Raw genomic sequence first — 27,947 nt, forward strand, 5'->3', positions numbered from 1 at the left:
ACAAAGCTTATGAATGTACCATTCTACATGAATTAAATCAGTAACTTTTTACATGCCCCAACTTTGCCCACCATTAGGTGTGCCGGAATTTGCATTTGGCATGGTGGCATTGGTATTGCCATTGGGGGTATTTTGTGCAGTAGGATTTGATTGGAAAGCATCCCAATTTCCCAAAAAAGCAGAAGTGAAAGGACTCAAAGGTCTCATAACACCATTTGAAGCAAAAGGCTGTGTTCCTCCAATTCGATCTGCCGATCTTTCAAAAGAAACTTCAGGCGCAACGGGTAAGCCTGTTGTAAAATCTGTCGATAAGGCCGATTCCAAAAATGCTTCCATATCGGAAAGTTGTGCACTGCTCAAATGAGGAGCATGGCTATTGTTGAGCCCATTCGTTTGAGCAGGATTGGTTCTCTGTGCACCGTTACCGGGCGTTCTTGGTTGCGGTTTGAACGGAACTACAAATTGAGAAGAACCTTGTTGTGACTCTTCTCCATTTGGTGCGCCAAACTTATTGCTTTGACCATTTGTTCCTTGCGATACATTCATCACACTACTCGATGAACCTGGCGTTCCGACCGATCTGGGAGTTGTACCTGTGCCAATTTCACTGTTATTCGCAGGCCTATTGTGACGTCTGGAGCGAAAGTTCAAAAAGTCGTCATTACCATGCATCTTGAAACGTTTAGTAGCGAAAGAGTCATGATCTGTAATACTTTGTAGATCTTTGGCCAATTCAGCCCTACGTGCAGATTCTTCATCACCAATCGAGCCATCTGGATCGTACGTTCCGGAAGCATGTCTAGATCGGTGATGCATAGTATCAGCATGGTTGAAGTTTGACGCTTCTGCTCCTCCAGAGCAAGCCAATTCAGGTCTTGCCAAGACAGCAATACCCGAACGAGCAATTTGCGATCGGGCAGACATGGCCAACAACAACCGCCTTGTGTATCGCAGGTCGTCAATGATCTCTGCACGAACTTTGTCGGCATTAGGACCAGCAGCGTCAGGATGAACATCCATCAAGGCATAATGATGTTGTAAAAGCAAACAAGCACCCACACTGCTATGTGCAAAGTACCACAATTTCGAAGTGAGCTTTTGACGTCCATCCATGACCCTCTTCATTTGCTCAACGTCCATGGTCATCAATGTGTCCATCGGAACTGCATGACTGAATGTTTTACGGAACAAAAGGCATATCCTTCTTGCAGAAGAGAAACATATATCCCTCGATGTCCTAAACACAGGGTTTAGCCAGCCTTGGATGTAATACCTTTTGTGCAAGTTGATCAACTGATTGGCTACAAGCATCAATACTGCCAATCGATGGAAACGAGGTATGTCCAACTCTTTCGTGTCAACATGGATCTCATTCTCAAACTCTGGCGGAAGATCAGAGAAAATTTCATCCAATTCCTCTTGTAGTTGTAAAGTTGTAGAATAAGCCTCTTCCTCCGTCATTGCTGACCGATCGGCCGCACGTCTATTGATACGTGCAACTTCCAATTTGAGCCACATATCTGGCAGTAAGAAACCATCCTTTTCCGATAAGCCTTCTTTGACATTTTGACGTGCAAAGAGATACGGATGCTTGATTGGCTCTTCACGCATAAAATAATTTCGCTTCACCGTACCCGCACCAAACCAATCCATAACGACAAAAGTATGGAACAAACGAATACGGTCTCGTGCTTGTGCTTTTGGCATTGAAGCAGCAGGCTCGATATCCAATTCTAACGCTTGCAATTGAGATAAAGTCATCGCTTGAACCGCATTTCCGCTTGCAGGTCCACGAACACAGCCGATTGCCCAAATCAACAAGATCAACACACGGAAGGACATTAGTGTTGGCTCGTCAAATGGATTCGTGGCAGATAAAGCCCGTTGGGCAGAATCAAAGAATGGCCCATATGCTGGGGAAAGTCCAACAAGTCTGCCCACTTCGGGAAAATCTGATTCATCGCTGTAAAGCAATGCGAACCCGCACATGCAAAGCGTGAGAGCCAAAAACTGAAGATGACTACGAACATGCTCGGTCGAAATGATCTGGGTAGATTCCCCCACGATCATCGTTCGAATCTCTTCTTGTTCGCACAACTTTTGCCAAAAGTTGTCCTCATCGACTGCATAATGCATCCAATTCACTTCGTCAAAAAAGCAATGACACATCTTTCGAATGCTTGCTGTATCTGGCATGGCTTTGAGAATGTCCAATAATTCGGCTGCCATTTCATCGTTTGTGTTTGGTTGAATGGCTGTTGGTAGCAACGAGACATTCATACCACGCATGAGTGAACCGGGTGGACCTTTCTGTCTGACAGTCAAAGCTGCACCGACATTAGTATTGGTCAATACTGAGCTAGAAGGCGTCGCAATATCTGTAGCACTATGAACCGGAACACTTGGATTTGACTCATTTTTGTTTCCATTTGGAGGTCCATTGATGCCAATGCGATCTGCTATCTTGCCTAAAAGCATCTCCATCTTATCCATCCTTGCCAAAAGGGGAACGTTTTCTTGATCTCGACCTGTTCCTTGCGGTCTGGTACCACCTTCCCAACTGCATAGATGCGCTTCATCACGATCGCGACAAGCACCACAAGGCCATCCACGATCACATTTCAACTTTCTCCTTCTACATCCTTCACAGCTAACAGCTTTCTTTTTTCGCTTTTGTCCGTCAACCGAAGCGCTTGAGTCAGGTGGTGTCCTTTGCGCCGCTTCACTAGATCGTGCTTTAGAGGCGGTGGATGAAGTTGTTTTATTTGGTGTGGCAGTGTTGGAAGCTTTTCTGGAAGTAGATGCGATCGGACCATTTGGTGCTGTTCTTTTCTTTCCTCGGGAAGCTGATGTATTTGGGCTCATGGCTCCATTGGGAGAAGAATTGGAGATTAGAGTACCATGACTATGATTCGAATAATTTACTTCACGAGAATCTTCATCGCTTGATCCCATCATTTCATCTCCTTCATGTACAGAATCAGAATGATGTCTGCGTTCTGCACTTTGCATTGCTTCGATACGATAAGGCGAAGGTACGGATGAAGGTAAAGATCCAACGTTTGGAGGAGGATAAAAAGGTTTGATTCCGTGTGCTTGATAAGGTGCGATTAGACGAGAAGAGTCAAGACCGTAACCACGAGGTGGTGGATAGCCGGCTAAAGGCGGCCTATTGTTCATTTTGATGATATAGGTGTTTAGATGTGATGGCGAAAAAGGATGAGTCAATAAATTCTATGTGAATGTGGACCGAAAGAAAGTTGCATTTTTGAACAGGTGACACATCTCATTCCCTGTCCGCGGAGATCTAATTAAGGCTTGGGAGCGAAAAAACGTCAAAGAGCTTAAATAAGCACCAGCCCTCTGTCATTATATCAGTCAGGATGCAATTGTGTTACGCGCCATTTGCCCGGCGCAGTGCTATGTTAGGTACGGCGTATGATTTAGGTACAAACGTACTCAGCAATTATGAACTGATTTATATGCGTAGTAAGCTCAGCAATGATTTATATACATTAGCATACATTTCAAAAAGTATAAATGCATCATCATCATTTGCCAAAATCATAACCAGATTCATACCTAGATTCATTCAGGTGTGATCTGAACAAGATGGTTTACTTGCCTTCATCGTCATCAGCAATGACGACTACAATGACATCAACAGAGAAAGAGCAAACAAGTCCAACAATATCAGCTCAAACTAGTTACCTTTTTCGTCAACAATCAAGTAATAGCATCAGAAATTCAATCAATAGTGTCAAATCGAATACAAGGCATAGTATCGGGAAAAGCATGCAAGATGGTACGCCAACAAGCAACTCTGACGTAGAGGAAAACGAAAAGTCAAAATGCTCGGATGCAAAAGAAGCTTTATGCAGAAGGATGGGAGCTATGTTTTTACGTCACAGAGTGGAGCAATTGACAGATGATGTCGAAAAGATGCAACAACAAGGCAAAAACACAAGATGTCCAATTCAAAACAGAATGCAAAGAAAGTCAAACGCTTCTTCTAAGAATGAATTCGGCCACATTGGCTCAGCGGAAAGCCTAAGCGTTGCAAATACCGCCACAACCTCCACTGATCTGACTACTTTAAAGAGTGGTAGTGAAGAAAAAGTTGCACGATACGCAGATGAAAACAGTACCAAGCAGCAAAGACTTAAAGGTCCCTCTTGCAAGAAAACAAAGATTTCCTCTTTCGTTCCTTCTTGCAAACAGCAACAAAGAGATGCAACTAACACTTCTCAAATTGCATCAGCAGATCCTACTTTGCCTCCCTCAAAGCCTTCTAGTGCAATTGTTACACGCATCATCATTGCCGATGCAAGCTTGCTTATCTATTCGTTACGCACCGTACATGACTATCTCAAAGCAGGCGATTGTCAAGTGATCGTGCCATGTGAAGCTTTGAGCACGTTGGATGTTCTCAAGAAAGGTGTACATACCCTCAATTGGGCAGCTCGTCGTGCAACGCGTTTCTTGGACGAACGGTTCTCTGTTTGGGATGATGGAGGAGATGACGCAGAAGAAATGCAATTTTCCACAAGGGAGAAAAGAGAAGCGTCTAATTTACGACCAGGACTTTTCCCACAAGGGTTACAGCAACGGTTGAACATCTTCAAGAATCAAGTCAAAAATGAAGAAATTCTTGCGGAGAAACTTGATATCTCGATTGAATCTCTCAAAAAAGCGCCTTTGGCAGCAACAAAGACATTCGATTGTGCTTTATACTTTCTTGAAAAGTATCAAAACAACGATCAAATCTCATGCGCTCTGGCAATTGCATTACCACCGCCACATCTAGATTTCGAACAAGAAGCATTGCATTCTGAATCCAATTGCAGTCTTCGCTTTGCTGAAAGGGCAGATGGTAATGTGATGTTGCAATGGTCAAAAGAATGCGGTTTATTGAAATCTGAAATCGTACCTTCACCACGTCTGATCGTTGCGCCTACTGCCGCCAGCTGGCTTACGGTGGCTTCCACAGTTCCAACTTCTGTTGTTGCGTAAGAACTTTACTCAGACCCTATAATCTTGTATAACTAACTATTCACTCTCAAATTCTAAGTGATACCCCGCTCAAGCTTGTATTTTGCTGTATTTTACTCTTATTTAACTTTTATTAACGATACCATATCTTTCCTTCTATTTTCGTATTCTGTGTGATGATCATAAGTACTCACAGTGAGAGTGCTTCAACAAATACGTAAAAATGACAGTATACAGTGAATGACGATTCATTGAGAAATACAGACTAAATCTACAAATGAGTGAACATTTTGTAAGGACAAAAGAAAAGAGAAGGTGATGATATTCGGGATATGAAGAGACTGTAGGCTATGGCCGCAAAAGAGTGGGAGATGTTGAAGATGAAAAAGGCTATGGCCACAAAAGAGTGAGAAGTATTGAAGATGGAAATTTGTATGAGTCTTTGAAGTGAAAACAACGAAATGACAGAAATGTTTGATAATTTGACAAAAGATGAGACAAACGTACCCTTTCAACCCTGTTTTCTACGTGAGACCACTTCTTGGCTTCAAAGCTTGCATATACCGTTTAAGTGTGTTGATTTGAAGATTGGCGAGCTCCTTTCGGCATCTTCTCCAGGATCTCTCCGTTAAGGATCATTCTGATTTTCTGTTTTCAAATTTTTAGATACTTTATTAAAGCCCATGTACGCATGACTTTTAGGATTAAAGATTGGTGAACGTTTGCTTACTTGCTCTCCATTACCAGCTTGTGAATCAAAAATTTCACGTTTGACGTTGGCATTTGCCAAAACTTCGCTTGTTTGACCTACGTTCCTTCTTTTAGCACCATCTGAATCCTCCCTCTTAGTGGGCTGATTTTTTTGAGTCCCATAGTAACCAGGACCTTTTGGCATAAAGATGGGTGATCGTCTGCTGATTTGCTCGTCATTGCCAGCTTGCTTTTCAACGACTTCACGTTTGGCAGCTTCTTCGCCATACTCACGTTCAGCGATCTTGCTCTCACCTTCATCAGAATCACGACCGCCAAAATTGTACCTGTGCACACTGAAGATTGGTGATCGTTTACTGATTTGTTTTCCTTTGCTTGTTTGCGCTTCACGAGAGTCACGACCGCCAAAACTGTAGCTATTTGGTTTTGCCCATGCTGGCTCACGTACTTCTACGGATGAGGCCGTTTCTTGCAACGAACGTTTGTGACCAAAATTGTACCCTTTTGAACCACCCTGAACTGGCTGGCGTTTTTGAATTTCCAAGCTTTCCTCCTCCTCCGACGATCGACTTACTGGAGGAGCGCCTCCAAAATTATTCCTATTGTATCTGAAAATTGGCTCACGCTTTACCAGGTTCTCGACTTCTGCGCTTTTCTCATCCAACGAACGACGGGGAGGCGCAAAGGCATATCGATTCGGATTCCAAACCGGCTCTCGTTTTACCAAGTTTTCGACTTTTGCGCTTTTCTCATCCAACGAACGACGGGGAGGCGCAAAGACATATCGATTGGGATTCCAAACCGGCTCTCGTTTTACCAAGTTCTCGACTTTTGCGCTTTTCTCGTCCAACGCACGACGTGGAAGCCCAAAGTGATATCGCGTGGGTTTCCCCTTCCCCGGCTCACGTTTGACCAACATGTGCTTTTCACTATTCAAGGAACGAACGATACTTTCCTCGTATTGTTGCTCTGAAGATAGGGAGGAGATTTCACGCTTCACCTCTTCCTCTTTGATTTGTTCTTTGCGTTTCACAAGATGAGGTTGATCTGTTGCAGATCGAAGTTGACGCTCTGTCTCTGCTTCACTGGAACGGCGATGGTTGTTTGGACGATACTGGGAAGAACCTGCAGGAACTGGCTCACGTTTTAAAGTTTGTAATTCGCCCTCAAAAGATCTGCGAATAGGGATAGTCCAGTACATGAACAACGGTCCAAGAATTGGGGAACGCTTGACTTGCTCGACCAATTCGTCACCTGAATCCATGCCTGCTACCCATCGTTCTGTGAAAAGGAAATTCCTTTCATCATCACCTGAACGCCTCTGATCATTCGTCAATTCTTCATCGTAAAATGCTAGACCATCCCTACTTTTCCTTGCTCCACTCAAAGAACGAACCCACCGTGGTGGTGCTTGCAGTCTCCTTGTCAGCATGCTTGTCAAGGCTTCATCCGAGATAAGCTCTTCCCTTCTTGCACCACCGCCTGCAGGCGCAAAACGATTAAACCACCACGGGAATAATCTCTTTGTCAACATATTTGTCAAGGCTTCATCCGAGGTAAGCTCTTCCCTTCTTGCACCACCGCCTGAAGGCGCAAAACGATTAAGCCACCACGGAATCCATCTTTTTGTCAACATGCTTGTCAAGGCTTCATCCGAGGTAAGTTCTTCCCTTCTTGTTCCTGAACCACTACTAAAGAAACGACTCCACCAAGGAAGCCATCTTTTTGTCAACATGCTTGTCAAGGCTTCATCCGAGGTAAACTCTTCCCTTCTTGCACCACCGCCTGCAGGCGCAAAACGATTAAACCACCAAGGAAATAATCTTTTTGTAATTATGCTTGTCAAAGCTTCGTCCGATTCAAACTCTAGACTTCTTTTTCTTCTTCCGCCAGGCTTAAAGCGATTCAAAAACCAAGCACGCCACCTTTTTGTTAATATGACTGTCGATTCTTGATCGAGATCGGATTCATACCTTCTACGGTGCGCACCTGGCCACCATCTGAACATAGAACCAAACCATGGGAGGTTTCTACTCAGCAAGACAGATGTCATTTCATCGGCTAGATCGTCTATTGTACGACGTAATGATCCCGTCTCAATTTCAGACCCGGATGATTCTTCAACATTGGAAGGCACTGGCGAACGCTTCTTCAATTGTGTTTCCTTCAATTTTGTTTCCAGCGATCGGGCTTTATGACAGACACCGTTATTGCAACTTGCGCCGAAGAAATATGTTGTTCGACCGGTTGTCGACCAAGTGATGGGCGAACGCTTTTTGAAAGAAGAGGCGAGCTCTTGGAAAATGGAAGACCGTTTACTTGTTGCTTCACCGGAATCGTAAACGAACTTTTTGTTATCAAAATAGCGCTTTTCGATTTTGGATCCATCGGAACGTTTTTCGATTGGGCTAAGATCATTGAAAGAAACAGGACCTGCATTTGCTGTCAAACCCAGATGCAGTAAGATAGCGATTGTGAAGGCCCAAAAGGCCAAATTAGGAACCTTTGCATGCATTGACGGCTTCTTGTCTGCAAATGATCAAAGTAGAAGCTGGAAGGAAAGTGTGAATCTTGTTATCGAAATTTGTGTTGGAAAGACAGAATGGGGTAATGATTGTAATCCTGTCTGTGGAAATGTGTTCGGATGAAGCGAATGTGGGAAATTGATCTGAGAGTTGCTATTTATGTATCTTTGTATGCTCCTCATTCGAAGCGCCTACTCGATTATCCGGCTTGTTTGTCCTCAAAAGGAAAAAGGCGAACTATCAGTATGTCCTGTATCCTTGAATATTACCCAATATGATGCCAAGGCTTCTTCTTTCGATTCCTATGTACTGACGCCCACCATTGCAAGGCACATTTTTTGCGCCCGTTTGCGTTTGCACTCTTTTTTGTTCTTGTTGACAAATTAGGCAGGCGCCCGCTTTTAGGTTTCGTAAAGTTGTTTGAATTGAAAAATTGAACGATGATGTCTTTGAATGTGACCAACTTCAATATACGCCATTCATTTCCTCTCCGAGTTGGATTAAAGGAATGAAACAGCGACGGGTCCGATTTGATCGGAAATTGAGTGACAAGGCTCGAGTGAGAATAAGGACATTTGCGTTTCTTCTGATCATAGTGATCCCTAAAAAGAAAGTAAGAGCAATCATTCCGAACTTACTTCATTCTTTTGTGACAGGGACACATTGTCACGGCGCCGTTTGATGGCTATTGTTTGTTGGCAAATTATACGGTACGTAATTTTGCGCGTTTTGGCTTGCTCTAGCAGCCTTGAAGGAAGAGAGATTTTCCTTCAAAGTGCGGCAGCCGCAAGCACCCATGACCTTGCTGCTCTTCTGAACGGCATCCGCGTCATTAATCAGCATGACCAGGTTTGAAGGATCATTCTTGTGACATCGACTGGAAATCGCAAAAGTTTCTTCTTGCTTTCTCTCAAATTCAAAGCAAAGGACGTCTTTTGACCTTATTCTCATTAGTAATGGTGACAAAAGAACCTTCTGGCGTACTCCGGAAACGGAGCGAACGCCATCCCTGTGCAATTTCATTCAACGCTGAAGTCACATTATCAAGTCCATGCGCGTCCGTAATTTGTGGTAGTATGCCGCTTGCAATCGGAGTTTACTCTTCCTTCGTCGATTCTCCTCAATCTTGTGACCTAATTGGGAATCAACCCCGTTGATCGAATAAAGAAAAATTAATGAAAGACTGACTTAGAATGCCGTGTGATTATGACTAACGAAGATTGTTGAGAATCAAATCAATACGCCATTTCACCATCGGAACCTTTTTCTTGCTTTCATTTTCTCTTCTTGCACAAGAACACGGAGCAAGCGCCACAAAACCAAGTTATCCGATAAACGTTCATCTTGAGAAAATGCATGCCAGCAACGCATATATCGACTTTTTTTAGGCGTCATTAAAATTCAGCTTGCTAAAGATCGAAACAATTTCATTTTAAGCATGCAGGAACGTCAATTTGTGATGTAATTTTTACTTGGCGGTTATGCAAAAAGTCATATGTTCATTCTCACAAGTCTATCGAAGATTAAAACACAACGCCTGATACACGCCAAAAGATGTGACGCATCCTTTGCCATTCAAAGGCAAAACAGGATGGGCGGAGGAAAGAAGTTGCCGTCTTCTTGCGCGACGCCAGAAAATTGAAATTTCCTCATCAATACGCAATAATCCATAGAAAAGCCGCTTTGTATATATACTACAAGTACGGCTGCATAAATTGGAATTTACCTTTCCCTCAATCATCATCCATCTTTGCAAGATTTTGGACTTTCAACTTTGTTCTACGCTTATCATATCACTCACTTGCACATTCGCTCAACCAATTCAATCATCTTCACTCTCATTCATTTTACAGCAAGATGAGCGATCAATCTCAAGGTGCTCCTCCTGACCCATCAATGGACCCATCAACAACCGATCAAGGGCCAAGTCTTGCATTTCTCAATTTTATCGTACTGCTATTGTATCCAACAATTGCTGCACAAACGATCATTTTGCTCGAAGCCATTCGAACAATTCCAGCAGAATTTCGCATGTATCGTCGAGCATGGCTTCGAAAACGGTTCAACGCTGCAGAAATCTTATTCATAACGATCAAGTATATGGCCGTATTTGCATTCATCTGTGATGCATTGATCGAAAATTCATCGTATATCAAGACGGGAGAAGGATGTTATGCTTTCCATACCATGTACTACACATTCATGCTGTTGAGTGTGTCTTTTGTTGCAATTGCAATCGCTTGGTAAGTGACTGAAGAAGATGTTTTTTTTTGGTTTATGTTACTAAACACCTCTTCTCCCTTTTTCAGGCGTTGCTATATCGTTTTTAATTGTAACAGAAAAGTGTTTTATGGCCTTTCGGTGGGTGTCTGTTTACATATCGCTCTCACTTGTTGGACGGTCAAAAAACAACACAAAACCACTTATCTTGAAGAAGGCTTCTGTCAAGTTGGGCCTTTTGAGCTTAGATCAGTTTGGACGTTCGCATCTCCCTATTATCTCTTGTTCAACGTCATCTACGATGCAGCTGTGACTGCTTTTGCAACCAGAAGATTACTGCAAAATGCAAAAGGCTTGAAAGGTATTTCCGGTATCACTGGTATCACTCGGATTCTGTTATACAACAACATACACTATGTGAGTACATTATTCTCATCAATTTCAAGAGATTCAAAGTATACTAATCCAGTTCCTGTCCACTAGGTCGCCATTGTCTGTTGTGTCAACTTCATGGAATTCCTCTACTTGGCATGTTCAGACGGGCAAGCACGCAGTCTGTTGGGCATAAGCTGTGCAATTCAAATCATCACTGGTATGGGTCTTTTGATCAGCGAGCAAGATGCCGTTCATCAAGGTAATCAATCCTACGTCGTAGGAAGAAGCGAAGCCAATTCTGGACCATCGAGAAGTACTGGAAGCGGATCGGGAGGCGTGCATTTGCAACAAAGTCAATATGCCAGTGCACAAACTACACGTTCATGGTTACCATCCTCTTTGCATCCGAGATCAGCTGAAGCCACAACATCAAGCTTTAGCGAAAAGAACTCAAAGAGTTACAAGCAGCCAACTTTTCACGGTATCACACTTTCTGTTCATCAACATTGCTCTGACGCAACTGATGTGACGGATATTGAAAGAGGTTATCCCAATTTGACGGGAAAGAATGACCATTCTTCGGATGACATTTCCCCTGCTGCTGCTGGTTGGACGAGTACGCCTTTAATTGCAATCAATCAAACTCCAGTTTCTGAATCATTGTTCTTCTTGCCACAACACAATCAAGATCTGGAAACCCGTACTGTTGCATATCCGAAATTGGGTACGGACACAAATCCCCCGTTTGTACCAAGCAAAGGGAAGATGGCAACGGAAGATGTGACTCTTTTAACTAGAATGGCAGATGCTGGCGTCAATGATGAAGAAGAAACAAGTTTATACACCAAACCAGTTCACTCCTCTTCTCAAAAGAGAAAACATGGTGATAATTTGTCAATCTCATCCATCCGTGCTCAAGCACAACTACGCAAGATTGAAGCTTATCGTAATCATGAAGATACATCTCCACCAAATCAATGGGAAGCACCATTTTCCGGGACTGAATCACCGCAAGACTCTCCATCAAGAACGTACAACGTTAAAAGAAAGTCTGTTCCCTCAATTGTTCCAGAAAGGAAAGGCAGTGGATCGAGTGATAGACCTGGCGTCTTTGAAGCAAGATTGAGCGATAAACCATTGCCACCAGCATATTCTGCCACGGAAGACCAACAATTACAGGCCCAATTTTCCGGTCGTGAACCGAAGCTGTCTGTGAGCAGTCCTCCAAATACGACCAAGAATGTTTCGATGGATGAAGAGTTGAGCGTTACAACAGGTACGTTTGGCGGAAGATTTAGCGCAACGAGTATCAAAGATGCCGAAGCTCAACGTTCAAGCAATTCATCGACAAACAGAACGCAATTCACGCCTCTCGGACTTGCTTTGCCAGCCATGGTTCAACAAAAAAGCAGAGAAAGAGAAACTGTTCAAAACAATGATAAGCCTGAACAAAACGCAAGTGAATTGCCATCATACCATTTGCCATCCAGCCAACCATCCGTTCGACGCCTCCAAGGCTCTGCACACGTTCGAAGTATCTCCGAAGGTCCCTACCGTGGCTCCATGAGGAGCAATCCATTCTTTGGCCCCTCAAATTGATCTGGCATTCAAGCCTTTGTACATACACATTCTCTTTCCATTCATCATCTCACCTTCCTTCTGTCATTGACACTTTTATACATCTCTCTCTAAGAACCTCGCTGTCACTTATACTGTAATTAGTACTGTCCATCGTCGCTCATGCGATTCAAACTCTCTCCTGTATCATCACTCATTGTTTTGACATGTGATATATTTCATTGAATAAAATGCCAATAATTTTGGGGATTGGGATGCCGTTTCGAGCTCCCCTCACCGACGAACGATGAATTGACGAAATGAATCGGCAATATGTTTCATGTTGTGGCTGGGTACAAGCGTGCGACCGCTACTTGTTTCGTTCGATTATAGTGATACAATACACGGCAATCCTTAAATGCGACAGATGGTTAGTACAAGCGGATTGGCTTGCCCATGGTTGATTTGATAACCAAAGATTTGATGTTTTGCCAGTTCTTCTTCAACAAAGAGATCAAGAAGTTGATGGACAACATGATGTTTGCCAAGGCTTGGTCATCAGTCATGTGAACGTGACCGACGGCAACACCCAAGCACAAGACCTTCTTCAATTGGAATTTGATGGTTGACTTAACTTCAATCACCTTCTTTTCCAAATCTTCGGCGTGAGATACTGGTGTTGGGAATTTACCAGCCTTGGACAAACCAGGACCCAACAAACGAGGAATTTGCTTGATCAAAGCATCGGAAGCCAAGAAAGCATCGTATTTCTTTGCCAATTTCTTAACCAATTTCTTGTTCTTGTTGAGCTTCTTCAAATCTTCAACAGTCATGAATTCCAAATCGATCAATTTGGCACGATCGACGTCAGCTGCATCAGCCAAGATGCACAAAGACATACGAGGACGAGGAATGTGAGGCAATTTGATTGTGCCTGAGAAACGTTTGTCACGTTGAGTATCGTAGTTCTTCAAACCGATTTGCAATTCAATCGTTTCGTTGAAGTTACGGTGCTTCTCTTCAGAAGACTTCAACAATTGTTGAATGCTTTGTCGCACGCTTGACACTTGCAATTTCGAAGACATCTTGAGAGATGGTGTTGTACAGTGATGGAGAGAAGGTAAGGTTTAGAAGATGGACTACTACCACACTACACTGCAATGCCCTGCTATTCTGCCCAGCGCGCATACCAAAATTAACAAAATTCTTGCTTTAACCGTACGCTGCGGATCACGTGTCAAAAGCAAAGGTGAGTCTTTTGCTGACTAAGCGAACTGTATGCTAATCTATCTTCGCGGAGATAACTTAGACCTGTATTTACCTCAACCTTTAAGAGTTTGCATCACAATATATCTTCCATCACCTTAAGGTTTCCTCCTATCTAGATGAAATGTCATATCTAGTTGTTCTATATACTTTGGCAGAGCTACGCCCGATCTTCATCGTACTTCTCGTGGGGACATATTTAGCCGAATATTGTCTGAAAAGGTCAAATCGCTCCACCGCAATATCACCAGTCTCATATGATAAGATTAAAGAACGCACAAATCTTCTTCGAATATTTCTCGCTCTTTTGATCTCCATTGGTCCACTCATGCCTAGCAAGCCAAAAAGTGAAGGATGAAAAGGGTATATCTGGAAAGAACTCTACATGCTCAGCTCTATGATACGAGCAACGATTGCGTCATAGCTTAGATGCCGTCTTTTTGTTTACTGATGCTGACATGCTCAATGCTTGTTGTTTACAAACTGCGAGTAAGATGCTATCGGTTCCTTTTGGCAAATTGAGTCTGTCAGCATCGGTTGGATGCGTCCAAATTTCAATTTCAAAGCACCATCGTCCTTCGTTCAAAAATCTGGTCTTGCCTCTAGTAACCGCTTTTTGTAATGGTAAAGTCGGCAAAGGTTGCGCCATCTCGATCGATAGTCTAACAGTGGCGAACCAAAATCCGCGAAAATTGTTTGTTAGCTTGTGCAGACGTTTGGGCATCATTCGATTAAAGTCTCCACTGGTGTCACTATATAGTGCCAAGGCGGTGATGTTATAGCTGCCCATATCCACTTCATCAACATGTTCTTCTGGAAAGTACATGCTTTGTACAGCGAGTAAACCGTCCTTTTGAAATGCCTGATCTTGTGCTGCTTTGTCTTCTACAACTGTTGGTATCTTCTGTTTTTCCCACCAAGGATGTTCGCTCGATCGATCTGTCGGATCAGAAATCAGTGGTGGGACTGGAGCGGAGAAGTCATTAGGGAGGATAGAGACTTGTTTAAGGAGTGAATCCGATCGTAAGCTTGCAAAGTCGGTAAAAATCGCAGATGCTCTAACGCATAAAAGCATCCCTCCATCTTCTGCAGTCTATAGGTTTCTCAGGGTAAAAATGAGCGGCAATTTTCGATCTAATCTGTTTTCGTTCAGCTCACCTTTTGTAGCATATCTGTCTCGACGATGCTGGTTGATTTTCCTTTCTTCAACAATCTTACTTCGACGGTGAAAGGCACCTTTGCTGAGACTCCAGCAAAGTAAGAAGTGCTACAAGAGAGCAAATCTTTCTGTTGTTTGCCAATTCGTCTAACGACGAAATTTTGAGCGCAATTGAGCAAGATGCCTAATGTATAACCTCCGTTTGAAATTGCGAATACATTCCATTGTGGATCAACAATTCCAGTGTAAATCGCTTTTTGTTCTTCGTCAAGGATCAATTTTTTCTCGGTAGCTCTGAGAAGGACCGCTTTTGTTCCTGTGGAACTCATTCTCTTGATTCATTCTATATAAGAAGGATGATGGTCATGTTGAGAAGATTTTCGGACCGGAGCTTTACTTCTTCCTGCAAAGGCGTGATCTCCAAGATGCTCCGGCTGCTTTTGGTCGGGCTGTGTCTGCTCCGCGTTTGTGAATCTAAACTACGTATTACAACTCATGACATCATGTTGTTAAAGTTTGATTGAGTGAGTATACAGAGGTCGTGAAAGTCTACGTTGATTCAGAAAAGTTGACTCTGACAATGGCTTAAAGATTCCATCTCTCTTTAGCTATTGATGAAAATTTGACTGCTTCATCAATTGAGTGAAGATAAGAGTCAAAGCCGACAATCCAACACAAGAAAGTGTCTTCTTCATTGCAATCATCTATCTTTGTTTTAATGAGAGTAAAAATGATTTTTCACCTTCACGCACCTCCACAGCAAACAGTGAACCGGCAAACACGGACGCTGCGCTTCTATCCGTCCGGTTAGAAAAATGTGGAAGCGGAATGCAGTCAGTAAAACACATTTCTAATACACTAGGTGCCTGACTTTTTCCCTCCTTCTTCTTACATTCATCCTCGATAATGACTTCAAATGATGCCAGAGCAACTCTAGTACGGGCAACAGATAGCAAATTGATCATTGACGAAGAAAAAAGGGCGACATACGAAGGAAATTATGATCCAACTTGGAATATTGGAGTAGTTCCCAATGGAGGATACACTCTAGCAATCGTATTGCATTGTGCACATGATTTCGTAAAGCGAAGGATTGGAAAACAACAAGAGCATCTGTTTTCTTGTAATGCTACCTATCTTGGTAAAGTGTCTGCCGATCTACCATACACCGTTGAAGTACGACTATTGAAACCAGGAAGGAATACAAGTGTTCTAGAAGCAGACATTCTACAAAACTCTGGAAAACAAGGATCGTCGGTCGTGTGCACGAGAGTAAGTTGCATCTTTGCAGACTTTACCGCTTTACGATCGGATCCAATCACTGGACAATTCTCATTCTTGCCAAACGAACCTTTTGGAAATACTGCGCCTCTTTTGATGGATCCAAACGATCGTTCAAAAGAGAAGCCATGGTATCCTAAACACAAAGTGCCAACAAAGATTGTTGATGAAAAAGCACAAGAAAAGACAAAAGAAGATGAAGGAAGATTAACAGTAGTACAGAGTATGCACTTCCCGCAAGAAGAAGTATCGGCAGAAGATATGATCGGTCATAATTTGACAGCGATTGCATTTTATATGGATATGACTGTTACGTGGAAGAGTATGATGCCCCCAAAAGCGAAAGAAGTTTCAGGAGGCCGAACAGATTTTTGGTTTCCAACAATGACGTTATCGATAGAAATTGCCCATCCTATTCCGACGTATGCATTACAGAACATCGTCACAAAAGCAAAGACTACATTTTTACATCAAGGTCATTGGTCTTTCGAGATTGAAATTTGGTCACATCCTTCCGATGCTGAAAAGTTACAATTACCAAAAGGTGTCAATAGTATTCTGCTGGCCGTCAGTCGACAGACAGCCTTGAGTATGTCAATGGCTGTCAATAAGAAAAAGTCATCAAAGCTGTAAATAGTGGATTGAATTTGTACTATACTATAGAAATCATATTGATATAACTAGAGTGACAGGGCCGGATGCATGCAATAAGCGTGAGCCGGTGATTGAAGCCAAAGTGCCTTCTTGTAAAATACAGTCCATCTGCCCTTAAGCCGAGATATGAACGCGGGTTGGGGTAGACCATTTTTCAAACATATCGGGCATTTAACATACACAAGCCATAGGCCTACCTACTGCATGTAACGATACAATCCCACCCCGCCCCATTAGAATAAACTCTTGTAAAGATCTGAAAGCGGGGTACACTAACACTACCACGTTTAAAATTGTATGGAAAGAGAATCGGGGAAACATACTACTAAGACAACATCCTTTCCTTCACTAATCGATCATCTCGAAAGAGGCTACCATAAATCATGCCACCTCCTACTTCGCCTGATTCCAATAAAAGGGGTCGTGCAAATGCAGGTTTCACAATAGGTGATGGAACGAAAACACCCGAAAGCAAAGATACTTCACCTGAAAGACGTCCAGTAAGAGATCCAGGATTACGTTTACCCGCATTCACAACGATGAAAAAAGATGGCGAAGAGCTCGTATCAGAATCTGAAGATGAACAAAGTGCATATAATAGATGGTCAAAAGATCAACCACTTACGCCCAATATCGCAGAAAGTGCACAACAGCTAAGAAGATCACTAAGCGTTCATGGATTACATGAATTGGCAAATATGCCGCCAAAACAACTCAGAAGTGCGGTTGGCAGCAAGATCTGGAGACCACACGATGAACCAACCAAAATACCAAGCGACTGGGAACGTTTGGCTGTTCACGTCGTAAGAGGAGGTTTACGATCATTCAACTTAGCATTCATGTTGCGTGGATCAGTGATGCTAGTGTTCGCATTGATTCGTGCTTTACGAACAAAGAAAGCTCAAGGAAAAGCTTTTTTGATCGCTTTCTTTGGCGCAGAGAATATCCGATTCAGTTTGATGTTTGCTGCTTGGTCAATGCTGTACAAAGCAACATCCAATTCACTCAGGCTGATGACGCCTCTTTCAAACGCATCAAAGACAAGAGGGCAAAGATCGAAGTCTGTCCCTTCCACTAGCAAAGGAGGCGGTGCCTCAATGAGCAGACAAAGCAGCAGCGGAGGTGTGCCTGTTGGAGCAATCGGCGACGCAAGCGGCGATGAATCCCAAGTCGGATCAGGTCATGTTTCTGGTACAGCCACACCACGAAGTGGATGGAAAGAATTAGAAGGTAAAGAAGGAGAAGAATTGGCAAAAGCAAAATCCAAACAGAAACACAGAGCATTCATGCGCGATCCTAGAAGTCGTGTTTGGCATGCTTATCTTGCAGGTGCCGTTAGTGGTTTGGCTATCCTTGTCGAACGTAAAGATAGTCGAATCGGTCTTGCTCAACAATTGGTCGTCCGTGGTTTGGAAGGTACGTACAACAATGCTCATTCGAAGGGACTGATTAGCATTCCTAATGGTGCCGTTCTCACTTTTGGTTTGGCATGTGGTCAAATTATGTATGCCTGGCTCAACAAACCTGAAACACTACCAAGAGGATACATCTCTTGGATCACTCAAGCATCCCACATTTCACCTACCGCTTTGCCCATTCACCGCGATTCAATGAACGGTAAAACGGCAAGCGTTGATACGATTAAATCATTCTTCCCCGGAGGTGAATTGCCTGCACCTACAATCTCTTCCAGTGGAAGAGAGATTTTCCCCAATATTGCAGCAAACAAACAAAATCGTCGGGGTATTGTTGGATCAAACGTCAAGCGGATCCGTGATATGATTGAACAGGTAAAGAATGGCAAGGTGTACGATCACGTTCCATGTGAAGTTGTTCATCCATGGGAATCAAGCCATCTTTGGAGTCCTGTCGATCGTTTCTTGGAAGTGACGAGATGGATTTTGCCAGTTTACATGACTTTGCACTTTGTTCCCGCCATCTTCTTACGTATGAGAGCATTCCGAAAAGATCCTCTTCGTGTCTTTTTGAGATCATTGTTTGGATCCGTTCGCTCTTCCTCCTTCTTGGGAGCATTTGTGATCATTTTCCAAACACTTTTCTGCACTTGTCATTCTTTGCACGATAAGATCATCAACGATCCTCGTCTATTAGCAATCGTGCCAGAATGGGCTCGTAAATTTCTCGTTGGAACTGCGATGCATTGGTGGGCCGGTTTCGCAACCTGTCTTTCGCTGTTCATCGAACACAAACGTAGAAGAACAGAATTGGCAATGTACGTCTTGCCAAAAGGAATGGAAAGTGCTTGGAGCGTCGCTCGTCAACGTTCTTGGGTACCTTTTGTACCTGGTGGAGATCTTTTGCTCACAAGTGCTGGTATGTCACTCGTCATGGGAACTTATGCTCAAAATCCCGATCATCTCTCAGGTATCGTTCGTAGAATCGTATATCAATTCGTTGGTCGTAATTAGATACACACATGCTTTGACTTTAGCTACATTCATCGCTAGACTATCTGTAATACATCTCATTCGTATGGACTTTGGTGCAAATCTTTCTTCACTCTCTTTTGACTGAGCTTGAGGCGTCGCGACTGCGTAAAGCTCGGGATGATGAGGGACTTGCAGAAACATCCGATCTTGAAGCAGTAAGTGATCTCCTTCCGTGACCTTGCGAGCGCTTCTGTGCAATCGATGCTGAATTGGTTGGGTCCAGATTCGTCTCAATCTCATTGCGAAGCTTTGCCCACCGTTGCGAGACAGCCTTTTTTGTGCGTGTTGTAGTCGATACGTCATTCACAATTTTCGTGACTTCGTCCCAACTCACCTTTCCATCTCCCTTTTTCACCATAGCCTTCCAGAGAAGGACATTCTCAGCATCTGACCATGGCTGTATCTTGTTCGAATGTGATTTAGTAGGTTTTGGCAGCGATTGATGGCTGTTAGGTGTGGTGTTCCTGCTTGAAGCACTACTCAGAGACATCACGCTTGAGCTTGAGCTAACTGGAGATTTTGTAAAGGAGCCTGTCTCGTGATTTTCTTTCTTTACCTCTCTTGACAAAGGCGAAGGTGAACCTTCTCTGATTGCCAACCGATAGTCACGTTGTAAACGTAATTTTGTTGAAGGTGTCAATCGTTTATCGGGTGATGGATAGGGTTCAATTTTGCGAATGGGAGCAGACTTTGATCTTGGCGTACGCAGGATTCGCTTTGCATAACCAACAGTCTGGAAGTCATTCTCACTATCGCTCGACATGATGATTTGCCAAGATTTGAGGAGCAGCTTGTTCGAGGTAGCTGAAGAAGCTTGAGAACATGACAATCTTGCAATGCGCAGCCTCTTTCAAATTCTTGCAAAGTGGACCGTTAAGCATTGCCATCATTATCCGTTTCGATTCGGGTGCAAAGTCGTTGCTGCTTCACATCTCGTTGTCAAAGGCCTGTGCGCTTGAAATGCTGAGCAGAGTTAGAAATCAATATCACATCTCTGCCAAAGGAATATCAAATTCTCATTTGTCCGTTCCCTTTGTCTCTCACTTCAAGATCGTTCAGTAAAAAGTCCGAACGGAACCGATTGGAACCGATTGAGGCTGACTTTGATCCGTACTTGATCTCATGCACGAACCACCGCCCCGTTTCTGGGGCAGTTTACCCTCGGCTGCCTTCCTTTCTCAGACCGATGTGACAATCTTTTCGATTGCCCGATCGAAACCTTCCACACGAATAGGCATCTCTGGTGTATAAAATGGATTCTTCATCACTTGATCCGCATAACATTCATATGCACGTTGCAAAGCTGCTTGTGGATTTGGATGCCAAGGTGAAGAGATCAAGACAAATTTGATTCCTGTCGGAGTGAGCAAGACTGTCATTTTGAAATTGTCAGCTTCCAAAGTTTCCAAACCAGCATTGAATGTATTTTGAACGGGATTCAATCTTGTTGTGATTGCATGTACTCCGTGTAAGGTTCCAGCTAAGATTAACGCTTCATTTGAAGTTAGCTTTTGTGTTCCTACGAATTTGTCTGATTGAAAGATCAGTCCCCCAGCTTTGTTGATGATCCATAATGATGACATGTTTGCTTGTGATCGATGTTTTAAAGGAAGAGTGACAGATGTATGCGTTGTTGAACTTTCTTTAGCCCAGCCAAGCCACCCCTCAAACTTTAAACGCTCAAGCCATTTTTCACTTCTTCCCCCCTTCCTAAACTGCACGCTGCACTAAAACGGCATGTGGACTGAATATGCACATGTTGTAATCTGTTCCATTTCTCATTTTCGCGGGCCAGGGAGAGCGGCTTAATTGTTTGACAGATCAAAAGAGGCACTTTAGCCTTATGAAACCATAATTCATTCTTTTCCCCCCTTCCTTTAGAACCCAGTATCTTGCTCGAATTCAATCTTGCTTCCGTACCGATCATCACGATCTGTGATCAACTTTGAATAAAACCTCGGATCAAATCAATTCCCTCCAATCGCTATCACTTTTGCTAAAACATCTATTCAAGCCTCGGCTTTATTCGTTGTGCAATTCTCAGGGCTGCAATTTGCCTAAACAGATCTGCAGTTCAGCCCGTACATCATTGGCGCAACACTTCTTCTCAATTACGAAGAAAGCAAGTATTTTTAGCACAATACCTTTTAAGATCACTCTCCACCTCAATCGCGCGATCAATACAGCTTTTTAGCATCAGAACAGCTCAATATCAGCTCCATCATCTTCTACATATCATCATCAGATTGTACGACATGCCAGCGATCTCGCCGGACAATCTTGCTTTGCTCAAGGAGCCAATCTTGAGCATCCTGAGGGGAAGTGATCTGAGTCTGATCTCAGCAAAAAAGGTTCGTCAAGCATTAGAGCAACTGAATGATCCTAAAAATCCAAACGAAAAGCTTTTAGCAAGATTACAAATCCAATTGGAAGAGAAAGAGCACAAAAAACAAGTTGATGAATTGATCAAAGTTTGTTTTGATACAATCAACAATCCTGCACCAGCTCCAACTCCTGCCACAGGATTGGCGCTACCAGTCGGAAACGGTCATTCCAACGGTTATTCGTCCGCATCTGCGCCTAATTCGGGAGCCAGTTCAGCACCCAGATTGGCCTTACCGGGAATGGGAGGAATTCCTGGCTCGCTTGCTGCTCCTTCTGCACCTGTTGTTAAGACAGAACCCCGTTCTTCCAGTTCAATGTCCACATCCAAAGCAGCGCCCTCGGGAGGGAAAAGAAGCCGAAAAGCGGAAGATACAATCTCTGATGAAGAAGAAGATGCAGATGTTGAAACGATCAAAAAAATGGCAAGTAAGAAAACAACAAAGAAACGTAAATCGATAAAGAATGAAGATGGAGAAAAGAAACCGCCAAATCCAAACAATCCGTTCAATAGACCCGTCATACTAAGCGAAGAGATGGGACGTGTTTGCGGCGGAAGAGAGATGCCACGATATATGATCACAAAGCAATTATGGGCATATATCAAAGGAAACGATTTGCAAAATCCGGAAAACAAAAGGCAGATCATGTGTGATTCAACACTTCAAAGTTTGTTTGGAAAATCCACAGTGGATTCATTTGAAATGGCAAAATTGATCTCTAAACATGTTTCAAAGAAGGAAGTTACAGAATAATTGGGAAAGAAGAACGGCTTTTTTTCTGCTTTTCGCAAAGGATATGCTTTTGCTGTACAATACACTAGATTTGGGCTTCTGATTGGCCTTTAAATTTATCAATCTCTATCATCCAATAATGTAAACTCATCCATTAAATGTGCATTTAATATTGTGGTAAATGTTACAATGACATCGTGCATTCTTCTCAAAATCGTCCTGCCAAGCTACGTGCTGCATCGCTTGCTGAGATTCTACTACGGTTTGCCCATACATCACCAGGCTTAGCGGGACTACCGCTAGGATTGGCTGCTGATGGTGGTTGAGCTTGATTGCCAGATTGTTGTTGTTGTTGTGCAAATCTGCCAGGTTGGTTACCAAATGATGGTCCAAATCCAGAATTAGTCACACTACTCACACTTGAGCCTCCTTCCATCCGAGCGAATGGATTGGCATATCGACTCATATCTCTGCCTGAAGGCAAGAATGCACTTTGACTCATCGATGGAGCAGTATTTGGCATTCCCGAAGATGCATTGCCGCCGAAAGGATCGTTGATGGAAGATTGACGAGTGGGTGTAGGAGGCAAGAATGTACTTTGAGCGCCACTTCCAAACGATGGAGCAGAAAAGACTTCACTTTCAGGTTGTGGATCATTCCAAGGCGAATCAGCTTCAGCGAGCGGAGGTGGTACGAATGCTCTCTCAGAGCCAACGGGTTTGGATCCTGTATCGTCCCGCAAACCTTGCGAACTGATCTGAGAACGTCCTTCTGCATTCGCACCTTCTGATTCGATCTCTTCTGCAGGAGCATCTGGCAGATCCTTGTTGATACTAGCTGTTGACAATTCACTCGAAGGTGTCTTGACTTGTTCCGGTAATGGACTGGGTATGCTTGCGGATGCTACTGTGTCAGTCGGAGCCAAATCATGCGGTCGAGATGCTAAGACCGGGTCTATGACATTCCCGTTTGGAATTGAAGTAGTTTGATCGGGTTTGACCGAAGCATTCTCGACCCTGTCCGCTTCCCTATCTTCCGTTGCAGCTGCATCAGCTAATGGTAATGGATCTGTTTGTGTGGGGGGAACGAGCGGAGGTACAACGGTTTGATCTACCTGTCTACCTTCACGCAAGGCCACCAAACCATCTCGAGCTCGAACGAGATTATTCAACATGTATTTATGTGCTCTGATAGAATTTTTTGCATGATTGATCAGAGCATCTTGAATATCGGTATGCGTATTCCTGCTATGTTCCTTCAATTCTTCTTTCAGCGTTGAGGTAAACGTTGTAAGATGATGGGTAAGCACTTGAGTCGTTCTCTGTGCATCTCGTAGTTCTTGCAAAATCCAATCGACATCCTCTTGTCGTATTTCTCCTCTGGCACGCTTGAGCCTTTCAGCTTCTCTTCGTTTTTGCACAAGGATGACCAGTGCTTGATATCTATGAGAAGCAGCAGCAGCTCTGCGTAACAAAGCATCGATAGCCGCTCTGGCATTCAGGCTTTGATAGCTCATGCTTGGTACAATTGTACCCATCAATGCGGCATTTGCTCCCGTTCGCGAAGCTGCAAAGGCTTCAATTCCTTTCGTCAACGTTGACATATCCTCCCCTTCTTTTGCCTTTTTTGCAATATTTCGGCCTTCATCTAATCGTGCTAAATCCATCAGCGCTGAGTTCAATTGGTACAACGTAGCCGTCATCGATCCACTTCGCTCTACCAACATTTGTGCTGCTTTACTTGCTTTTTCAAATTGCAATTCTAGTCTGGTGATTTCGTTTCTTGCAGCAGTAAGTTCTTCTTCATCTTCGTCCTCTTCTCCGGGCGGGATAGGCACAGAAGGGTACGGCTGGATCCGTTGTGGGCTAGCACTTGCTCGTGAGAATATGCTCAAAGGATTCTTGCTTGTTGATGCTGCCGGAGTAGTACCTGGCCCATAGATATCACCTGAAGCTTGCGAAGACACACCAGGCAATCCAAGTGCTGCTGCCACACCATCCACATCCCATGTCGCCGTTGGGTTCACTCCGCTTCCACCTTTTCCTTTCCGACCAAGCAAAGGATCGTGTCCCATTCGTGCAATTGCTATACCATCATCCAATTTCCGTCGTGCAGCTACTGAACTACCAGGTCCAACATGTGGCATTGATGGATTATAATTGAAATCGCTGTCCACAAGCGCAACCGTCGCTGGGTGGCTTAGAACGAACGGCTTTCTCAATATTCTAGCGAATTGATGAGTGATCGTGGACAGATAGCTCCTTATCACCGAATCTTCCATCGAGCCTCCCGTTACTAGAGCTGGCGGTAGAGCTTGGAAAGGCGAAAATATTCCAGCTGGAAAACTCAAAGTCAATGCAAGGATCCATAGCTGCAACTCCGGTAAAGTCCTTGTCACACGAGGATAAAAGCTTCTCCTCGCGGTTGACATATTCGTTCGGCCTTCTACAATCAATGTCGGTGGTGCAATATGATGGCCGTTTGGATGATTCGATGCATGCGCCACATTGTTTGGCAGCTGTAGAGCGAGAGCACGTATCTGTAAGTAAGTGCTCGGGGCCGAGGATTGGTATGAAGAGGGCTTGTCAGCTCCAGCATCATGACGATGTTGGCTTGGTTCAGATTTCAAATTCGGATTGGATGACCGCTGATCTTGTGAGGTGTTTCCTTCGCTCTTCGAGTCACTCGTTTGCTCCTTGGAGATTTCAGAAGTTTTCTGGACAGATTCAGCTTCATCTTTGATGGGTTTTGTGTCTGCCTTCCCATCTTCAGCAGAGGACTGAGCAACGTCTTTGATAGGTTCTGCATCAGAGTCTTTGGTCTTAGGATCTTCTTGTGCTTCTGTGACTGGCAGACTACTCTCCGATTCCTTGCTCGTTGTAGCATCTTGGGTTTGATGATTCGCTTCTTCTAGCGTTGGTTGCTCTTCCTCCTCACTTGCATACTTTCCATTCGCCTCTTGATTGGTAGGCTCATTCTCGTGTTGAGCAACCTTCTCTTCCTTAGGATGATCATCATCTTTAGTGACTTCCATTATGATCCCCCCACAAAGCAACAAAAAGTTGATGATGATAATGTAAAATGAAATCAAAAGAAGCACAGCAACACTTGTTTGTAAGTGCCATCCCCGCGTAAGCGCGTACAACAGGCTCCACCTTCAACAAATGGCCTTTCTGGACCGTGCATGTATGCCGAAACAACATCCTCAACACTTCTACTCTTGCAACCATATCACATTCTACATTACGATCAAGCATTTCCAACATGGCCACAGTCGATATCGGTACACCCTTGCTAGACAAGATCAAGGATTTCCGTATGTCCAAACACAGTCAAGGCAATTCGGCAATCGTGGTAAAGATCGATAAAGCAAAATTAGAAATGGATATAGAAGATGAATTCAATAATATTACATTGGAAGATCTTAAAGAAGGTGAGAGCTATACATCCTTAGAATGTCCTTCTGTTCACTAACCCTCAGAATGTCAATCCTTCAGAACTTCCGGAAAATTCACCTCGTTTCATCGTTCTGTCTTATGAGCTACATCACAAAGACGGACGTACTTCTTTTCCCCTCGTTTTGATTTATTGGGCACCGCAAACAAGCAGCATGGAACTCAAGACTCTGTATACTAGGTATGTAGCCCACTCTTTTGAACTTCTTATAACCGCATCATGCTCACTCGCAACCCCCTTTCCTCGCAGCGCACTACAAAACTTCTCCGTCAAAGCAGATATCTCGGGAAAGGTATTGGACATCAGGGAAGAATCAGAATTCGACAAAGAATCTCTAGATCGTAGACTAGGCGCTTAGAGAGTTGTACGATAGGAAAGGATCTTAATAATCATTCAGTACATGCGTCACACCGAGGTTTTTCTTGGTTAAGTATGCTATTTGCTATTACAGATGATGTGCATCAGGAATGATTTACAAGGAAGCGATGATTAGGGATAAATATTAAGGTATAATACTACTATGTGCTTCATTTACGCAAAAGGAAGCTTGGCAAAGGCAGATGACTGGGTAATGGAGCAGCTGCTGAAAAAGATGGTAAAGCGAATTCATGCTTAGCAGCCATGGGTGTCTTGTCATTATCTTCATCTTCTGGCAAGCCGAAGTCAAGTTGACGTGGTGCCAAATCAGGAGAAGCGGAAGCAGAAGAAGCCAAACTTGAACAATCATCTCCATAATCCAATGCAGGTTCTGATGAAGCAATCGAAGAAGCTGAAGAGCGTTCTGAAGGAGAATGAGGACGTTTGAGAGGCGAAGTTCCCATACGGATGATCAAATCATCTCGGTTACCTTCCAACCAGTATGGCAAATCGTCAAAGCTGGTGATTGTAACTTCTCCTTCTTCTTCATCAGCGTCTGCTTTGAGGTCAAAGCTTGCCTTTTCAACCGTGGCTTTGGGCGAAGGAAGAACGAATCGCCATGGGCTACGACCTTTGATCGCAGGTTCCATGGAAAAGCGAAGGGGTGGTAAAACTTCCACCGGTCCAGGTTCCATGGAGACACGAATTGGAGGGAGCATTTGTGGTGTTTGTTCTTCTTTGGGAGTCTTTGCCTCTTCTTCTTCACTGCATGATTCACCCGAAGAGGATGGTGCTTCGCTCATCTTTGAACGCAATGAATCTGTTGATTGACGTCTTTCTTCGTAACGAGATGACGGACGTGAAGCACTGCCTGTACTTGATTTGATGCGCCAATTGTCTACTTTGTCAGCACGACTTCCTCGTACGTTTGAAGTTGGAATTGGCGGTAACGACGGAATGCTCTTTGTTGGTTGATGACGCTTGCTTTCGATTGTAGAAGAGCCTTGTCTTGCTTTATTCAAAAGTGGTTCTGAAGCCTGTTTGCTACTTTTCTCCTTTTGCATGGCTAGCAAAGGATTAGGAGGCAAACATGCAACTGGCTTCAGTGGTAAAGAGGCTTGTGCTGAATTAGCACGACGATGACGCCAGCTTGGCAATGAGCCTGAATCTGTCGTCATATTTGAACGCCATTGTTCGACGCTTTGTTGTGTCGTATTGCTACGACGATGAACGTTAGTAAACGACATTTTTCCGTTAGAATGCTATATAATGATGATGATGATTGGTTCGTAAAATCTTGAAAACGACCTGACCAGCAGAGTGTCTTCTAATGCAAATGAGAGAATATTGCGTAAAGAAAGGCAGCAAGGATTGGCGACGATGAGCGTAAGAAGGTTGTCCAAGGGATGTTTTTGGTTGAGTTGATAATGATTAATGATATGCAAAAGATGATATGCTAATTGATGATGGTATACTGTTGTGAATAAAAGAAAACCTTTTTTTGAGAAACTGTAAAAATCGAAACCACGCAATTGTTTGAACGCTTTAAAAGCTGGGAAGCCCAGACGAACGAGAAGAATTGAATGAGCAAGGGAAGAAAGTTACAGAATGAAGAAAAGAGGTTTATATATTTCATTCAGCTTTACCTCCACAGCAAGGGATTACCAGACACAAAGAAAAAGAAGACGCCCCCTTTCATTAACGCATATCACAGATTTCATTCCGCCCACTGACAAAAGGAAAGAGTGTGCATAAGCCCCAGATTGAGGATCATATGAGTCCGTTTAAACTTAGACTGTCAATGCTAAGAAAGGCAAGTTTAACCTCT

The 27,947-nt window shown here is 43.6% G+C and overlaps 13 protein-coding genes across 13 annotated transcripts; 6 read left to right on the top strand and 7 right to left on the bottom strand.

The window, feature by feature from the left end:
* Window positions 1–4: 4 nt before the first annotated feature.
* FA14DRAFT_189621 (uncharacterized protein) lies at window positions 5–3,378 on the bottom strand. The gene has a single exon (XM_025501739.1). The coding sequence runs from the start codon at window positions 3,178–3,180 to the stop codon at window positions 49–51; it is 3,132 nt and encodes a 1,043-aa protein (XP_025355984.1). The 5' UTR covers window positions 3,181–3,378; the 3' UTR covers window positions 5–48.
* Window positions 3,379–3,493: 115 nt separating this feature from the next.
* Window positions 3,494–5,149, top strand: FA14DRAFT_160727 (uncharacterized protein). The gene has a single exon (XM_025498799.1). The coding sequence runs from the start codon at window positions 3,655–3,657 to the stop codon at window positions 5,011–5,013; it is 1,359 nt and encodes a 452-aa protein (XP_025355985.1). The 5' UTR covers window positions 3,494–3,654; the 3' UTR covers window positions 5,014–5,149.
* A 471-nt stretch (window positions 5,150–5,620) lies between these two features.
* On the bottom strand, window positions 5,621–8,218 carry FA14DRAFT_155093 (uncharacterized protein; the record flags this gene model as incomplete). Its single annotated transcript, XM_025497731.1, has 1 exon — window positions 5,621–8,218. One exon carries the CDS (start codon window positions 8,216–8,218, stop codon window positions 5,621–5,623), a length of 2,598 nt encoding a protein of 865 aa, XP_025355986.1.
* Window positions 8,219–10,085: 1,867 nt separating this feature from the next.
* FA14DRAFT_179049 (uncharacterized protein) lies at window positions 10,086–12,422 on the top strand (the record flags this gene model as incomplete). Its single annotated transcript, XM_025500896.1, has 3 exons — window positions 10,086–10,471; window positions 10,538–10,865; window positions 10,932–12,422. The coding sequence occupies 3 exons, from the start codon at window positions 10,086–10,088 to the stop codon at window positions 12,420–12,422; spliced, it is 2,205 nt and encodes a 734-aa protein (XP_025355987.1).
* A 195-nt stretch (window positions 12,423–12,617) lies between these two features.
* FA14DRAFT_45557 (putative ribosomal protein L10a.e, cytosolic) lies at window positions 12,618–13,531 on the bottom strand. Its single transcript, XM_025502372.1, has one exon. The coding sequence runs from the start codon at window positions 13,463–13,465 to the stop codon at window positions 12,812–12,814; it is 654 nt and encodes a 217-aa protein (XP_025355988.1). The 5' UTR covers window positions 13,466–13,531; the 3' UTR covers window positions 12,618–12,811.
* Window positions 13,532–13,731: 200 nt separating this feature from the next.
* FA14DRAFT_189626 (uncharacterized protein) lies at window positions 13,732–15,497 on the bottom strand. The gene is made up of 2 exons (XM_025501740.1): window positions 14,805–15,497; window positions 13,732–14,739 (listed from the first exon to the last, which is right to left on the bottom strand). The coding sequence occupies exons 1-2, from the start codon at window positions 15,132–15,134 to the stop codon at window positions 14,065–14,067; spliced, it is 1,005 nt and encodes a 334-aa protein (XP_025355989.1). The 5' UTR covers window positions 15,135–15,497; the 3' UTR covers window positions 13,732–14,064.
* Window positions 15,498–15,673: 176 nt separating this feature from the next.
* FA14DRAFT_189627 (uncharacterized protein) lies at window positions 15,674–16,770 on the top strand. Its single transcript, XM_025501741.1, has one exon. The coding sequence runs from the start codon at window positions 15,712–15,714 to the stop codon at window positions 16,717–16,719; it is 1,008 nt and encodes a 335-aa protein (XP_025355990.1). The 5' UTR covers window positions 15,674–15,711; the 3' UTR covers window positions 16,720–16,770.
* Window positions 16,771–17,050: 280 nt separating this feature from the next.
* On the top strand, window positions 17,051–19,169 carry FA14DRAFT_145616 (uncharacterized protein; the record flags this gene model as incomplete). Its single annotated transcript, XM_025497283.1, has 2 exons — window positions 17,051–17,862; window positions 17,920–19,169. Exons 1-2 carry the CDS (start codon window positions 17,124–17,126, stop codon window positions 19,167–19,169), a joined length of 1,989 nt encoding a protein of 662 aa, XP_025355991.1. The 5' UTR covers window positions 17,051–17,123.
* Window positions 19,170–19,257: 88 nt separating this feature from the next.
* On the bottom strand, window positions 19,258–19,953 carry FA14DRAFT_155099 (uncharacterized protein; the record flags this gene model as incomplete). The annotated part of the gene is made up of 1 exon (XM_025497732.1): window positions 19,258–19,953. One exon carries the CDS (start codon window positions 19,951–19,953, stop codon window positions 19,258–19,260), a length of 696 nt encoding a protein of 231 aa, XP_025355992.1.
* Window positions 19,954–20,160: 207 nt separating this feature from the next.
* FA14DRAFT_45570 (Sybindin-like protein) lies at window positions 20,161–20,895 on the bottom strand. Its single transcript, XM_025502373.1, has one exon. The coding sequence runs from the start codon at window positions 20,771–20,773 to the stop codon at window positions 20,369–20,371; it is 405 nt and encodes a 134-aa protein (XP_025355993.1). The 5' UTR covers window positions 20,774–20,895; the 3' UTR covers window positions 20,161–20,368.
* A 162-nt stretch (window positions 20,896–21,057) lies between these two features.
* Window positions 21,058–22,484, top strand: FA14DRAFT_189631 (SWIB-domain-containing protein). The gene has a single exon (XM_025501742.1). It carries the CDS (start codon window positions 21,446–21,448, stop codon window positions 22,325–22,327), a length of 882 nt encoding a protein of 293 aa, XP_025355994.1. The 5' UTR covers window positions 21,058–21,445; the 3' UTR covers window positions 22,328–22,484.
* A 2,984-nt stretch (window positions 22,485–25,468) lies between these two features.
* FA14DRAFT_45615 (glia maturation factor beta) lies at window positions 25,469–26,205 on the top strand. The gene is made up of 3 exons (XM_025502375.1): window positions 25,469–25,739; window positions 25,804–25,942; window positions 26,012–26,205. The coding sequence occupies exons 1-3, from the start codon at window positions 25,571–25,573 to the stop codon at window positions 26,118–26,120; spliced, it is 417 nt and encodes a 138-aa protein (XP_025355995.1). The 5' UTR covers window positions 25,469–25,570; the 3' UTR covers window positions 26,121–26,205.
* An 84-nt stretch (window positions 26,206–26,289) lies between these two features.
* Window positions 26,290–27,366, bottom strand: FA14DRAFT_155104 (uncharacterized protein; the record flags this gene model as incomplete). Its single annotated transcript, XM_025497733.1, has 1 exon — window positions 26,290–27,366. One exon carries the CDS (start codon window positions 27,364–27,366, stop codon window positions 26,290–26,292), a length of 1,077 nt encoding a protein of 358 aa, XP_025355996.1.
* Window positions 27,367–27,947: the final 581 nt, after the last annotated feature.

Source organism: Meira miltonrushii (genome assembly GCF_003144205.1).
Source record: "Meira miltonrushii strain MCA 3882 unplaced genomic scaffold FA14scaffold_2, whole genome shotgun sequence".
Lineage (NCBI taxonomy): Eukaryota > Fungi > Basidiomycota > Exobasidiomycetes > Exobasidiales > Brachybasidiaceae > Meira > Meira miltonrushii.

Coding starts and splice junctions, on each gene's coding strand:
- FA14DRAFT_189631 (XM_025501742.1), top strand. CDS start 21,446: ATGCCAGCGATCTCGCCGGACAATCTTGCTTTGCTCAAGGAGCCAATC.
- FA14DRAFT_189621 (XM_025501739.1), bottom strand. CDS start 3,180: ATGAACAATAGGCCGCCTTTAGCCGGCTATCCACCACCTCGTGGTTAC.
- FA14DRAFT_189627 (XM_025501741.1), top strand. CDS start 15,712: ATGACTTCAAATGATGCCAGAGCAACTCTAGTACGGGCAACAGATAGC.
- FA14DRAFT_45557 (XM_025502372.1), bottom strand. CDS start 13,465: ATGTCTTCGAAATTGCAAGTGTCAAGCGTGCGACAAAGCATTCAACAA.
- FA14DRAFT_45615 (XM_025502375.1), top strand. CDS start 25,571: ATGGCCACAGTCGATATCGGTACACCCTTGCTAGACAAGATCAAGGAT. Junction 25,740..25,803: donor ATTGGAAGATCTTAAAGAAG/GTGAGAGCTATA, acceptor TCAATCCTTCAG/AACTTCCGGAAAATTCACCT. Junction 25,943..26,011: donor CTCAAGACTCTGTATACTAG/GTATGTAGCCCA, acceptor CTTTCCTCGCAG/CGCACTACAAAACTTCTCCG.
- FA14DRAFT_189626 (XM_025501740.1), bottom strand. CDS start 15,134: ATGAGTTCCACAGGAACAAAAGCGGTCCTTCTCAGAGCTACCGAGAAA. Junction 14,740..14,804: donor AGACAGATATGCTACAAAAG/GTGAGCTGAACG, acceptor AGAAACCTATAG/ACTGCAGAAGATGGAGGGAT.
- FA14DRAFT_160727 (XM_025498799.1), top strand. CDS start 3,655: ATGACATCAACAGAGAAAGAGCAAACAAGTCCAACAATATCAGCTCAA.
- FA14DRAFT_45570 (XM_025502373.1), bottom strand. CDS start 20,773: ATGTCATCATTATGGATCATCAACAAAGCTGGGGGACTGATCTTTCAA.